At 44.1% G+C, this 13883-nt stretch overlaps 1 protein-coding gene across 1 annotated transcript in view; it reads right to left on the reverse strand.

The window, feature by feature from the left end:
* LOC149449391 (transient receptor potential cation channel subfamily V member 6-like) overlaps positions 1-13883 on the reverse strand; it is a 54631-nt gene that overhangs the window by 31915 nt on the left and 8833 nt on the right. The window contains exons 4-5 of the mRNA XM_089693310.1: positions 12038-12175; positions 796-894 (exon numbers count right to left, since the gene is read on the reverse strand). Of these exons, the coding sequence (XP_089549436.1) occupies positions 796-894; positions 12038-12175 (237 nt within the window). The remainder of the gene's footprint in view (positions 1-795; positions 895-12037; positions 12176-13883) is intronic.

The following is a 13883-nucleotide window of genomic DNA, read 5'->3' on the forward strand; positions in this document are numbered from 1 at the left end:
ATAACCAAGTTGTAGGTTTGACCATCATCAGTCAGCAGCTGGTTCTAGCAGTGGCCCTTGTTGATAACAGGGCCATAGATAATTGTATTTCTTGGGGGGCTCAGCCTCGGACAGAGAGAGTTGTGGTACTGTGGATGCTCTTGAGGTGTTTGGATCCCACTACCTCCCCTTTTCTACACCTCCTGGCTAAGAGCAATTAAAGTTGAATTTCAGGTACAGTATAACTGTTTTTGCATGGTTTCATTGTTCCAATGTAAGTGTGCATGATCAATACCTAGCCAGTTCCCGTGGAAGTTGGAAATCATTGTAGTAACAGCCACTAGATTCCAGGTCCCACACCAAGTGGCTGCCCTGCTGCTTAGTAAACACAGGGAGTCGCTCACGCATCATGGCACCATTCAGCCAACACTTTGCATTTTCTCAATGAATGTAAAGATCATGACATCGCCTCTCCACCTTGTCCAACCAGAGAATATACATTGACCTGTTACAAGCACTCCAACAGAGTGCTGTGTAGCAAAATCAGAATCCCAGGAGCTGATCGTTTCACCTCCTGAGAATAGTGCTCAATGCCAGTTGTCAGTGACAGCCGGTGGTTCTAGCTTGCACCCGAGCTGGGACTGAAGAGAACTGCTCAATTCTGGTGCCATTTTAAAATGGCTTATGGGACTTGAGTGGTTAAGGATCAAAGAACAGAAAGATGTGTAGGTAGTTACAGAATAAAAATATTTTTAGATTTTATTCTTATTTTATTCAAAATAAAAATAATTTGCGCAGCAGAGTAATAAACCTCACCATGGGAATCTTTGGCCTCTGCATCGGCTCCATGTTGCAGTAGCAATCGGACCAACTCTGCGTTCCCCAGGGAGGCAGCGAAGGAAAGAATGTGTTCTCCTGTTAAATGAAAACAAAGAATTTTTTTACTTCCAATACTTTAGAATATTAATGGATTATAAGTAGATGTAAACCCAATCATAAACATCTCGTATATATTTCAGAATTTACCATTTTTTTTTATTTTTCATATTTACAAAGATTCTGCTGATTTCATTAAATTAACAAGTCATGCTCCTGACATGAAGGTCCTCATTCAGGCCCTTCCTGTTACAAGGTGACAACGCTCTGTTCTGGTCTTCCAATTTTCTTCCTACATTGTCAACCTGTCTCATGAGCTTTCACTGGAGATTGAAAGTGGTCACTTCAACATTCATTACACAGATATGGTCCACTGCTGGCACCATCAGGAAACCCTCCCTGAGAAATGCCATGAAGCAATCGCTGGAGTGCCTGTAGCCTTCAAGGGCCTACAAAGAGGAGGCAGCACTGAGCTGCAAAGGATGAAAAATTATGAAACCAGTGTTGAAAAAAATGTTTAGCACTCACAGTGCTGCAGCAAACAAAATGTTTCTCCAATAAGATTTCCATCTACCTTAACTTTTTTGAATGAATGCTTGACTGTGTTAAACTAATCTTGCACCTTAGTTGCAACAAGTTCCTCCCCTGCTGTTCAGTCTTGAAAGGTCAGAGCTTTTGGTAGGCAGTAGAAAATCTGGCATTTAACAGTTAAATGACAGGAGCATGTCTTAGTGTTAGGAAGTGCTTGGCTTGTGCCAGGCCAATGTATAGACTACACCTTGACTTGCCCATGCCCCATGTATAGACTAAACCTTGACTTGCCCATGCCCCATGTATAGTCTAAACCTTGACTTGTCCATGCCCCATGTATAGTCTACACCTTGACTTGCCCATGCCCCATGTATAGGCTAAACGTTGACTTATGCAGGCCCCAAGTATACACTAAACCTTGACGTGTCCATGCCCCATGTATTATTATTATTATACAGTATTTATATAGCGCCAAAGGGTTTGCTCAGCGCTGTACAATAGCAAGGGGGACAGAACATGAGACAAGACAGAAACAATACAATGCACGAGGGTTCGAGGGCCCTGCTCTTTCGAGCTTACAATCTAGGAGGGAGGGGAAAGTGGTACAGGAGGAAATGGCTGTGGGGGATGGAGTGGTAGGAGGAGGTCAGTTGTTAGGTGAGGGTGGGGTAGGTTTCCCTGAAGAGGTAGGTTTTCAGGGTGCGCCTGAAGATGAGGAGGGTAGGTGACAGTCTGATATATTGGGGTAGGGAGTTCCAGAGGATGGGGGAAGTCCTGGAGAAATCCTGCAATTGGGCGTGGGAGGAGGAGATCAGGGAGCTAGAGAGTAGGAGGTCCTGTGAGAAGCGAAGGGCACGGGTAGGGTAGTATTTGGGTATCAGGTCGGTTAGGTAGTTTGGGGCGGCGTTGTGAATGGCTTTGTAGGTCAGAGTTACAGGCTAAACGTTGATTTGTGCCAGCCCCATGTATAGGCTAAAAGTTGATCTGCGCAGGCCCCAAGTATAGACTAAACTTTGACTTGTCCATGCCCCATGTAGAGGCTAAATCTTTGTGCCAGCCCAAAGTATAGGCTAAACTTTGACTTGTGTAGGCCCCATGTAAAGACTAAACCTTGACTTATGTAGGCCCCATGTAAAGACTAAACCTTGACTTGAGTAGGCCCCATGTAAAGACTAAACCTTGACTTGTGTAGGCCCCATGTAAAGACTAAACCTTGACTTGTGTAGGCTTCATGTATAGGCTAAACTTCGACCTGTGTAGGCCCCATGTAAAGACTAAATTTTGACTGGTGCAGGCCCTATGCGTAGGCTCAACTTTGACTTGTGCCAGCCCCATATAAAGGCTAAACTTTAACTTGTGTTACTCATTCCCATGTGTATGATAAACTTTAACCTGTGCAGGCCCCATGTATGGGATAAACGTTTACTTGTGAAGGTCCCATGTTTAGGCTACACCTTGACATGTGCAGGCCCCATTCATAGGCTAAAGCTTGACTTGTGCAGGCCACATTTATTGGCTACACCTTGACTTCTGCAGGCCACATGTATAGGCTAAACTTTAATTTGTACAAAGTGAGAGTCGGGCACAATGGCATCTTGGACATCTGTCACAGCTTTGGAATCCTATATAATTAGCTGCTTTTGGTTATAGTATTTGATTGTGACTAAGGACAAAATGACTGAAACACGTCAATTATCACTGTAGGAACGTATTCGTTCTATGTCATGATGGATCGATGGATCTTCAATAAAGATTTTATCTTATGATGCCTTGGTGCTGGACCCTCACTTTTTACATTTTCATGGAAAATATGTACAGCCTATGTCCAGGCACAAGAATCTGATTTCCATCCTCTCAAACACAGACTAGGGGTAGAAGCACAGCTATTTACTTTTCTCTTTGGATGTAAACCTTGACTTGTGCCGGCCTCATGTATAGCCTGAGCCTAGGATCCAATGGGACTCCACATACAGTAGATCAATCTAAAAACTAGCCCAAGTAACGGTAAGGTGCTTGTAGTAGTACATTTTAGTTACCTTAAAATATTTTAAGTCAGGTTTGATTTAAAGTTTATGTAAACCCTAAAATGAACTTCTGTTAGTTGATCCTGTTTGGCCATCCTGCCAGAAATCTTGTGAGCTGATATTTCTGTGCTCTGTGCCTTATCTTTTTTTTTGTCATTTTTATCTTTTTCAATTGTCTTTTACTGTTTTGTATTAATGCATCATCAATATCTAAAGACAGGTAATCTGCAATATACTCCATCAACATATGTGACATCATTCCCACCTCCCTACCTTCTGAAGCTCAGGAGTGTTGTGTAAACTGGGTACTTTGTACTGCTATAGAGTAAAGAAAACTGCAGATAAACAGGTACAATTTATGTAGGAGGACTTGTATTATCTCTGTGTATCACCAGGCCAGTCACTTCCTTGGGTATACAGTTGCAAGAAAAAGTATGTGAACCCCTTGGGATTACGTGGCGTTTTGCATGAATTGGGCATAAAATGTGCTCTGAACGTCATCTAAGTCACAACAATAGAAGAACACAGTCTGCTGAACATAATACTACACAAACATTAGATGTTGCCATGGTTTAATTGCACATAACATGTAAACATTCACAGTGCAGGGAGGAAAAGTATGTGAGGCCCTAGCTTAATGACTTCTCCCAGAGCTAATTGGAGCCAGGAGTGAGCCAACCTTGACTCCAATCAGTGTGATGATATTGGATGTGTTGCTGACAGCTGTCCTGCCCTTTAAAAACACACACCTGTTTTGGGTTTACTGGTTTCAAGAAGCACTGTCTGATGTGAACCATGCCTTGCAGAAAAGAGCTCCCAGAAGACCTACGATCAAGAATTGTTGACTTGCATGAAGCTGGAAAGGGTTACAAAAGTATCTCCAAAAGCCTTGATGTTCATGTGTCCACGGTAAGACAGACTGTCTACAAATGGAGAAAGTTTAGCACTGTTGCTACTCTCCCTAGGCGTGGTCGTCCTGTAAAAATGACTGCAAGAGCACAGCGCAGAATGCTGCATGAGGTAAAGAAGAATCCCAGAGTGTCAGCTAAAGACCTACAGAAATCTCTGGCACATGCTAACATTTTTGTTGACACATCTACAATAAGGAAAACGTTAAACAAGAATGGAGTACATGGGAGGACACCACGGAGGAAGCCATTGCTGTCCAAAAAGAAAATTGCAGCACGTTTGAAGTTTGCAAAAGAGCACCTGGATGTTTCACAGCACTACTGGCAGAATATACTGTGGACAGATGAAACCAAGATTGAGTTGTTTGGGAAGAACACACAACACTATGTGTGGAGAAAAAAAAGGCCCAGCACACCAACATCAAAGCCTCATCCCCACTGTGAAACATGGCGGAGGGAGCATCATGGTTTGGGGCTGCTTTGCTGCCTCAGGGCCTGGACGGATTGTTGTCATTGATGGGAAAATTAATTCCAGAGTTTATCAAGACATTTTGCAGGAAAACGTACGACCATCTGTCTGCCAACTGAAGCTCCGCAGAGGATGGGTGATGCAACAGGACAATGACCCAAAGCATACAAGTCATTCAACAAAACAATGGCTGCAACAGCACAGAATACGCCTTCTGGAGTGGCCCAGTCAGAGTCCTGACCTCAACCCGATTAAAATGCTGTGGCATGACCTTAAGAGAGCGATTCACACCAGACATCCCAAGAATATTGCTACACTGAAACGGTTTTGTGAAGAGGAGTGGTCCAAAATGACTCCAGATCGTTGTGCAGGTCTGATCTGCAACTACAGGAAACGTTTGGTTGAGGTTATTGCTGCCAAAGGAGGGTCAACCAGTTATTAAGTCCAAAGGTTCATATACTTTTTCCTCCCTGCACTGTGAATGTTTACATGTTATGTGCAATTAAACCATGGCAACATCTAATGTTTGTGTAGTATTATGTTCAGCAGACTGTGTTCTTCTATTGTGACTTAGATGACGTTCAGAGCACATTTTATGCCCAATTCATGCAAAACTCCACGTAATCCCAAGGGGTTCACATACTTTTTCTTGCAACTGTATATAAGGGTTTTCAACCACTAGAAATTGGCCCACATCCTTCTAAGTATTTTTTTGTTCTGATAGTGGCTAGATTTTCTGATAACTGATAAAAATCAGTGTTTTTATAGCATATTTTGTTTTCTACATTCCGCAAATACTAGATATATCATAGAACGTCACCTGCTTTATCTCATGTACATCTTCGATGTTCTCTCATTCGGACCAAATCAGCAATTGTTATACTGCTAACACATTTCCCTTCTGCAAGATTTTTTTTCATGCAAAACTGACTCCTCACCAGATCATAAGTCTTGAAGATAAAGGGCAACGAATTGCTTTAATTGGGATGGAGATCTGCTGATAGGCTTGAGTTCTACTCATAAAGCACAAATCTAGTCAAAATGCATTTTTGTTTTGGATGGAGATGGGTTAGAACCCCTGTCTGGTTTTTACTGGTATAGAAGAATTCCAGACATGGATATTTTTATATTGTTGCATTTGTGTATCTTGGACCAATGTAGCCATGCATGATATCATTCCTAGCTGATCCCTGTGGAAGTTGATTATCACTGCACTAGGCAACACTATTCCAAAGATCTCCATTAGCTTCCGGGTTGTGTGCCGTGTGACTGCCCTGCCACATTATGAACACAGGAGGTTGCAAGGGTCCCATTTAGAGAACCCTTTGCATTTTCTCACTGAATGCAAAGCGTTCTTTGATTGGATGATTTAAAACAGCAGAACAGTGATGTCACAATCTCCATCTCATCCAATCAGAGAATGCTTTGCATTCATTGACAAAAAAAAAAAAAAGAGTTCAGTAAACAGCAATTAAGCCACTCAGAAGCTAGTGGAGATTATTGGAGTAGCAGTGTCTAGTGCAGTGATTTCAAGTGTCCAGGGGGACTGGCCAGGAATGGTATATGCATAGTTACATTGCACCATGAAGGACCAATGTAACCCCGTAAAAACATCCATACCTGGAATTCATCTTTAACCTCCTTAGCGGTATTCCCGAGTGTAGCTCGGGGTAACATTTCAGTACCACAAACGGTAACCCCGAGCTACACTCGGGAATACCATGCGGCGCTGCTCCGGCATGTGTTCTTCACTTACCTTACCCTGCGCTCCCACGATGTGTCCCCTGCAGCGTCCCCGGCCATCTCCTCCGGCCGATGCCGGCATCCGGCTTCTGTGTCCTGTCCCTGTGACGTCGGGACGTACGGGCGCCGCCGGCGGGAAATTTAAAAATTTTAAAAAATGTCATTTTTTTTTTTTTACATTTTACATAGTAAAACATTGCTGTCTCAACCAATTTCACATACATTTTGTCCCGAGTGCTTTGTCCTGCGCCCTGCCTGCATTTTGTCTGTTCTTTCTGCCTGGAAACTGAGAAACATCCATGGCGTCCAAAAAGTGTCCCTTTAGGTCAAAAGCGGTTTAGATCAGCTAGAGAACAGCGATAGTAAATCAGAACCACTTGCAGAATTGAGTGATAATGATTCGTGGGGGAAATTCGTCATCAGACACTGAAAACGATTTTGCGACTGAGCTCAGCGATGTGCGAACTTGGCGCTATGTTTCAAATTTCAGTGTTTTTGGTTTGATTATATTATTGAATTAAATTTTTTATTATTTTTATGATTATTTATTAAATTATAATTTATGATTTTGTGTTTCAAATTTTATCATCCCCGGGATGTTTACTAGACTCTTGTTCGGACAGATTTCAGTGAGTTTTTCCTAAAAATTACAGGCCTACAATTAAAAAAATACATATTTCCATGCAAAAAAATGGTACCGCTTTCAGCACCAAAAATCTGAAATAATCATACCACCAGGAAGGTTAAAACCAAGGGTAGTAGGTTAATAAAGCTCCAAATGCAAAGAGAGTCTAAAATATTTAAATGTTCTACCGATGACAAGAAAAGCAAAGGCAAAGGACATCCAATGCATTTTGGAGGCCACAAAACCCCTCTTCATCAAGGATGGGCAGAACAGCACATGATATGGACCTGAAAGTGCTCCTATGCAGATTGGTCTGCAGACAGTACATGTTAGGGAGAACAATCAGTTCAAGTGTTCAAAGCAAAATGGCAAGCACACTGGATCTGCAGAGGAGCACTTTTGAGTTCAGGTAGTAATATTCCGCCCAGCCATGATTAATGTGGCCCACAGAACATGTTGCGTCCTTTTACTTTTCTTGTTGTCACCAACCAAACATTTTAAGATTTTGGACTCTCATGATTTTCATTTGGTGCTTTTGTTGACCTACTACCCTTGGAAGTTGAAGGCCTCCCTGTTTTGTGGTGAGTGGCCAAGGCCAAATCATCAGGCTCAAGTCATGACTTTACTTACCGTATTTTTCGCTCCATAAGACGCACTTTTTTTCCCCCAAAAAAGGAGGGAAAATGTCAGTGCGTCTTATGGAGCGAATATAGAGCGGCCGGTCCGGTATTTCCACCGCCGCCGTGTCAGAATACCGGGCCGGCCGCTCAGCTCTGCAGTGGGACCTTACCTGTTCCTCTATCCAGCGGCGCGCTGTCTTCCCGGCTTCTGTAGTGTGCGTGACAGCCGGGTCCCAAGTGCGCATGCGCAAGAAGCAGTGCTCTTTGTGAATGGTAAGGCGGTATCTGGGACACATGACAGATCCCAGAAGCCGCCGGACCAATCACAAAACGCAGCGCTTCTCGCGCATGCGCACTGGGCATCCGGCTGTCCGACGAGTGCCCACACTACAGAAGGCGGGAAGACAGCGCGCGGCTGGATAGAGGAACAGGTAAGATAAAAAAAAAACTCTGCGGAAGTGGGAGCGGGTACCTGTCAAATTCAGGTACCCGCTCCCCCTCCCTCCCCAAAGGTCAGCAGTCATCTGCACTGTCCGCAGTCTCTGGTCATCCCTGTGCTGTCCGCAGTCTCTGGTCATCTCCTGTACTGTGTCCGCAGTCTCTGGTCATCTCCTGTACTGTGTCCGCAGTCTCTGGTCATCTCCTGTACTGTGTCCGCAGTCTCTGGTCATCTCCTGTACTGTGTCCGCAGTCTCTGGTCATCCCTGTACTGTCCGCAGTCTCTGGTCATCCCTGTACTATGTCTGCAGTCTCTGGTCATCTCCTGTACTGTGTCCGCAGTCTCTGGTCATCCCTGTACTGTGTCCGCAGTCTCTGGTCATCCCTGTACTGTGTCCGCAGTCTCTGGTCATCCCTGTACTGTGTCCGCAGTCTCTGGTCATCCCTGTACTGTGTCCGCAGTCTCTGGTCATCCCCTGTACTGTGTCCGCAGTCTCTGGTCATCCCCTGTACTGTGTCCACAGTCTCTGGTCATCCCTGTACTGTCCGCAGTCTCTGGTCATCTCCTGTGCTATGTCTGCAGTCTCTGGTCATCTCCTGTACTGTGTCCACAGTCTCTGGTCATCCCTGCACTGTCCGCAGTCTCTGGTCATCCCTGCACTGTCCGCAGTCTCTGGTCATCTCCTGTACTGTGTCCGCAGTCTCTGGTCATCTCCTGTACCGTGTCCGCAGTCTCTGGTCATCTCTGTACCGTGTCCGCAGTCTCTGGTCATCCCTGTACTGTGTCCGCAGTCTCTGGTCATCTCCTGTACTGTGTCCGCAGTCTCTGGTCATCCCTGTACTGTGTCCGCAGTCTCTGGTCATCCCTGTACTGTGTCCGCAGTCTCTGGTCATCCCCTGTACTGTGTCCGCAGTCTCTGGTCATCCCTGTACTGTGTCCGCAGTCTCTGGTCATCCCCTGTACTGTGTCCACAGTCTCTGGTCATCCCTGTACTGTCCGCAGTCTCTGGTCATCTCCTGTACTATGTCTGCAGTCTCTGGTCATCTCCTGTGCTATGTCTGCAGTCTCTGGTCATCTCCTGTACTGTGTCCGCAGTCTCTGGTCATCTCCTGTACTGTGTCCGCAGGCTCTGGTCATCCCTGTACTCTGTCTGCAGTCTCTGGTCATCCCCTGTACTGTGTCTGCAGTCTCTGGTCATCTCCTGTACTATGTCCGCAGTCTCTGGTCATCTCCTGTACTATGTCCGCAGTCTCTGGTCATCTCCTGTACTGTGTCCGCAGTCTCTGGTCATCTCCTGTACTGTGTCCGCAGTCTCTGGTCATCCCTGTACTGTCCGCAGTCTCTGGTCATCCCCTGTACTGTGTCTGCAGTCTCTGGTCATCCCTGTACTGTCCGCAGTCTCTGGTCATCTCCTCTACTATGTCTGCAGTCTCTGGTCATCTCCTGTACTATGTCTGCAGTCCATTAGTTCAGAATTTTTTTTTCCTGTTTTCTGCCTCTAAAACCTAGGGTGCGTCTTATGGAGCGAAAAATACGGTACCTTTAAAAAAAACAGTGAAAATTTGTGTCTAGCACCTTGTCATTACCTATTCTTAAATTTGAAATGTTCTCTGTGTCCCTATTGTGGATGTTTCCAACTACTTCCTGTCCCAGTGACAACCTGCCACCCAAAGTATAATCGGAACATGATTTTAACCAATTCATTACCGGGCAATTTTACCCCCTTCCTGCCCAGGCCAGTTTTCAGGTTTCAGCGCTCTCACACTTTGAATTAAAAATTGCACAGTCATACAACATTGTACCCAAACTAAAATTTTATCATTTTCTTCACACAACTAGAGATTTCTTTTGGTGGTATTTAATCACCGCTGGGGTTTTTATTTTTTGCTAAATTAACAAAAAAAGACCAAAAAGTTTGAAAAAAAAAAGTTTTTCTTTGTTGCTGTTATAAAAGTTTTCAAATAAATAATTGTTCTTCATAAATTTAGGCCGAGATGTATTCTGCTACATGTCTTTGGTGAAAATAACCCAAATTAGGATGTATTTTTTAGTTTGTAGGAAAGTTATAGAGTTCACAAACTATGGAATATATCTGAATATTGATCAATCCTGAAGTACTGACAGCCAATCTAATTTCTTGAGGTCCAAGAATGTCAAAACAGTACAGATATCCCCCAAATGTCAGGACAGGACAGATATCCCCCAAATGTCAGGACAGGACAGATATCCCCCAAATGACTCCTTTTTGCAGAGTAGACAGTCCGACGTACTTCATAAGAGGCATGGCGAGTTTTTTGAAGTTGTATTTTTTTTTTGTCATAATTTTTTGAAAAATTAAAAAGTTAAAAAAATTAGTTTTACTATTTTGTTTTTTACATACTGTCACCAGTGCAGTACAGCGTCATCATATAACTGGCATGGCGGTGATCAGGGACACTGACTGGTGACAGTATGGGAAAAAAAAATATATATATATTTTTTTCTTTTTTTTATTATTTTTTATTACTTTTTTTTTTCTTTTTTTTTCATATTTCACTATGACCAAAGTAGTACAATGTTACCATAGTAACATTGTACTACTTTGGGGAAGTGATCAGTATTTTTTTTTTTTTTTACACAATTTGCTTATAGCAAAGAATTACTTTGCTATAAGCAAGCATTTACCTGAATGACATCGATTCATTCAGGGTTTTTTTTTTTTGTGCTTAGCTGTGATTTGGCCACAGCTAATCACATGACATGTGCATGTGATCGCTGTGACCATTCACAGCTAGACACTAGTATACATGGGATGGCATGAATGAAGCCATCCATTGTATATTGGTCACAGCAGGTCACATGGTACCGGCAACGGGGCCGATACTCAGATCTGTCATCGGCCGTGTCCGAGGTACACGGCCGGTGACAGATCGCGCCACTGCGTCGCTCTGCAGGAGCACGCCATATGGCGTCCACCCAGAACGCTGATAACATTTGCCGCCCGCCATTCGGCCAGTGGGCGGCAAATGGTTAAGCGGAAGGCTCCAAAACAGGGACACAGACAGTAATATATTGTTGACGAATTTATATTGTCATGTTTAAATACAAAGGAGATAAGGCAAATATGTGGTCATGGAAGAATTAAAGGGTTGATCCGACCACAAATAATATTTCTATTTTAGCAACTGGTGTGCTAAATTAGACCCTGACTTCTTATATACTGTAGGTATATATATGGTTTCTCCAACAGGGAGACCTCCCTGCCATAATTCCCCAAATAGGTTGTTGCTTGCCTGGGAATTTTAGGGGCTCCTGTCCACCTTTGTGTGTCCTTACTCCTGCTGTTACATTCTCCAGTATATATATATAGATATTTTAAGATCATAATATGAATACAAATCCATCAGGTATGGTGGGAAACCTTCATAGCAGATGTGCACATATGGGGAGGAAAAGCAAAGATCTCACTAAGAGAGTCCCCTAAAGCTGTTAGAGACTGTCAGGTCATTTATCTCTCCAGCATCTACTAAAATGGAAGTATACAATTTTTGTGGACTGACCCATGATTTTTTTTTCCATTGGTCATCATGTTCTCTGCCACAAGATGGAGGATGAGTTTAGAAAACAAGGCTTTCATTGCCAGTATGCGCACAATGATTTTAGAAGCTGCTAAAGGGATTAGGATATATTAAAACAAAACAGTTTAATGGTTACTTAAATAGACAAAAAGCAAATAAATAAAAGAAGTTAATTGCTGGGTTTTATGTACTTTTTAGGCCCAATCTCTATCCTATAGTAACACATCACTTTGGGTCAGAAAACAGGAAAGCACACCCTAACTCACCATAATAGAAGGATTTGGGTTTGAGCTGGAAGTGTGTTCCGACTGCCCGTGGCATGGACACATTGGCACCATTCTGTATCAGCTCTCGTGCAATTGCCAGATTCTGACGCATTACAGCGATGTGCAGCGCTGTCTGACCTGCCAAGACACAAGAAAGGGGAAATCTGTAAAAACAAATCGACTGATATCATATTCTTCAGATCTGTCATTGAGTATATGGTGGATTCAGGGGTGTATTTACCACAAGGCAAACAAGGCATTTGCCTAGGGCGGCAGGGGGGCAGCACCGCTCCCCGGACGAAGGGACAGAAGAAGGGACACACGCGGCATGGGGACCAGGTGGGGGGGTGTATGGAGGGTGGTGGTAGTGGAAGGCTCTCTCGGGTGGGGTGGTGTTGGTTGGTGTCAGGCTCTCTCCAAGGGGAAGAGGGGGCAGGCGATTTTTGTCTGGCCTAGGGCAGCACAAAACCTAAATACACCACTGGGTTGATTGCCTTGTAGGGAAACTTAAACTGCATCTTCAGCAAACACTTTTTCCCCTGTTTGGAGAGACTGAGGCTTCTTTTTGCTGTCTGCGTCCCCCATTGAAGATATTTACCCTCACGTCCTGTCCCAAAACAATGTTAGTGTAGAGCAGGGGCGGACTGACAACTCATGGGCCCCCGGGCAATAGGGGATCATGGGGCCCCTGTGTCCTTGCCCAAACTCAAAAAGTCTATGAAAAAGTACCAGCGGCATCTCATGGTGCCCCTTACTGACCCGGGCCCTCGGGCAGTGCCCGAGTTTTCAAATGGTCAGTCCGCCACTGGTGTAGAGGCATAACTACAGATCATCAGGCCCCATAGCAGGATGTTCATGAGCCAGGGCCACCCCAGCGACCTCTCTACTGTTGATCTTAACATTAAATATGTCTGAATCAGGGACCGGTAGATTTTTTAATCTCTCCTGGGCTCTGGCTCCCTGTGAACTCTCAGAAGGTCTTTAGCAAGAGGTCTACATTAATACTATATAACAAGGTTGTTCGGTGCCCCAGTACAGAGGCTCCAGGCTGGGTCTGTTAGAGGCTGACTACTCACCCGATCCAAACATTACAAGGTCATGGGATTTCCAGGGACATGATTAAGACAGGAGGCCTGTCACCACCACCACCATGCATTCTCACCACCACTACCAGTCCACTGCCTAAGCCAGTGTCCATACTTCTTGTTCTCCAGGTATAGGCCACTGGAATGACAAAGCTTGACTGAATCTTTTTGGAATTGTTCTTTACTTGTGCAACAGGCACCATAGTCCATGACTTCATGATTCATTCAGACATGGATGGTTGGTTACATTACCCACTTCAGGTTCTTAGTATACACCACTAAGGGGAAAGATCTATGGCCTTCCCCCCATGGCCTTCCCCCAAGGAGTAAAGCCCAAACAAAGAAGTCAATATTTTAAAGATGCAGGCCCTGGATCCTTGGGACAGGGGCTAAAAAATACTCACACTCAGAACTTGCCTCTTTACTGTATTGCCACAACACTCACTGTCCTGGACTTTACCATTCCCTCTTTATAACTAAAACTAAGAAGGAAATGGAGACCCTTACAGGGGAAAGTGTGGTGCCAGGAAAGAAGTGGTGGTCAGGACTGGAAGAGGATGCAAAGCACAGCGTTTGAACATGCAAGGGGAGAGAACTACTGTATTTTGGGACTTTTTTTTTTTTTTTGGAAACAAGGGTAGGGATTTTTGAAAAAAAAATATTTTTGGCACAGGGCAGTGGATGACCCAGTCCACAAGACTCCACTTATAAATGAAATGTTACATTTGGGTTGATTGGCACTTTAGGAAATGAAATGTCTA

Source organism: Staurois parvus, unplaced genomic scaffold (assembly GCF_062004578.1).
Source record: "Staurois parvus isolate SC_StPar_1 unplaced genomic scaffold, SC_StPar_1.0 ptg000621l, whole genome shotgun sequence".
Classification (NCBI taxonomy): domain Eukaryota; kingdom Metazoa; phylum Chordata; class Amphibia; order Anura; family Ranidae; genus Staurois; species Staurois parvus.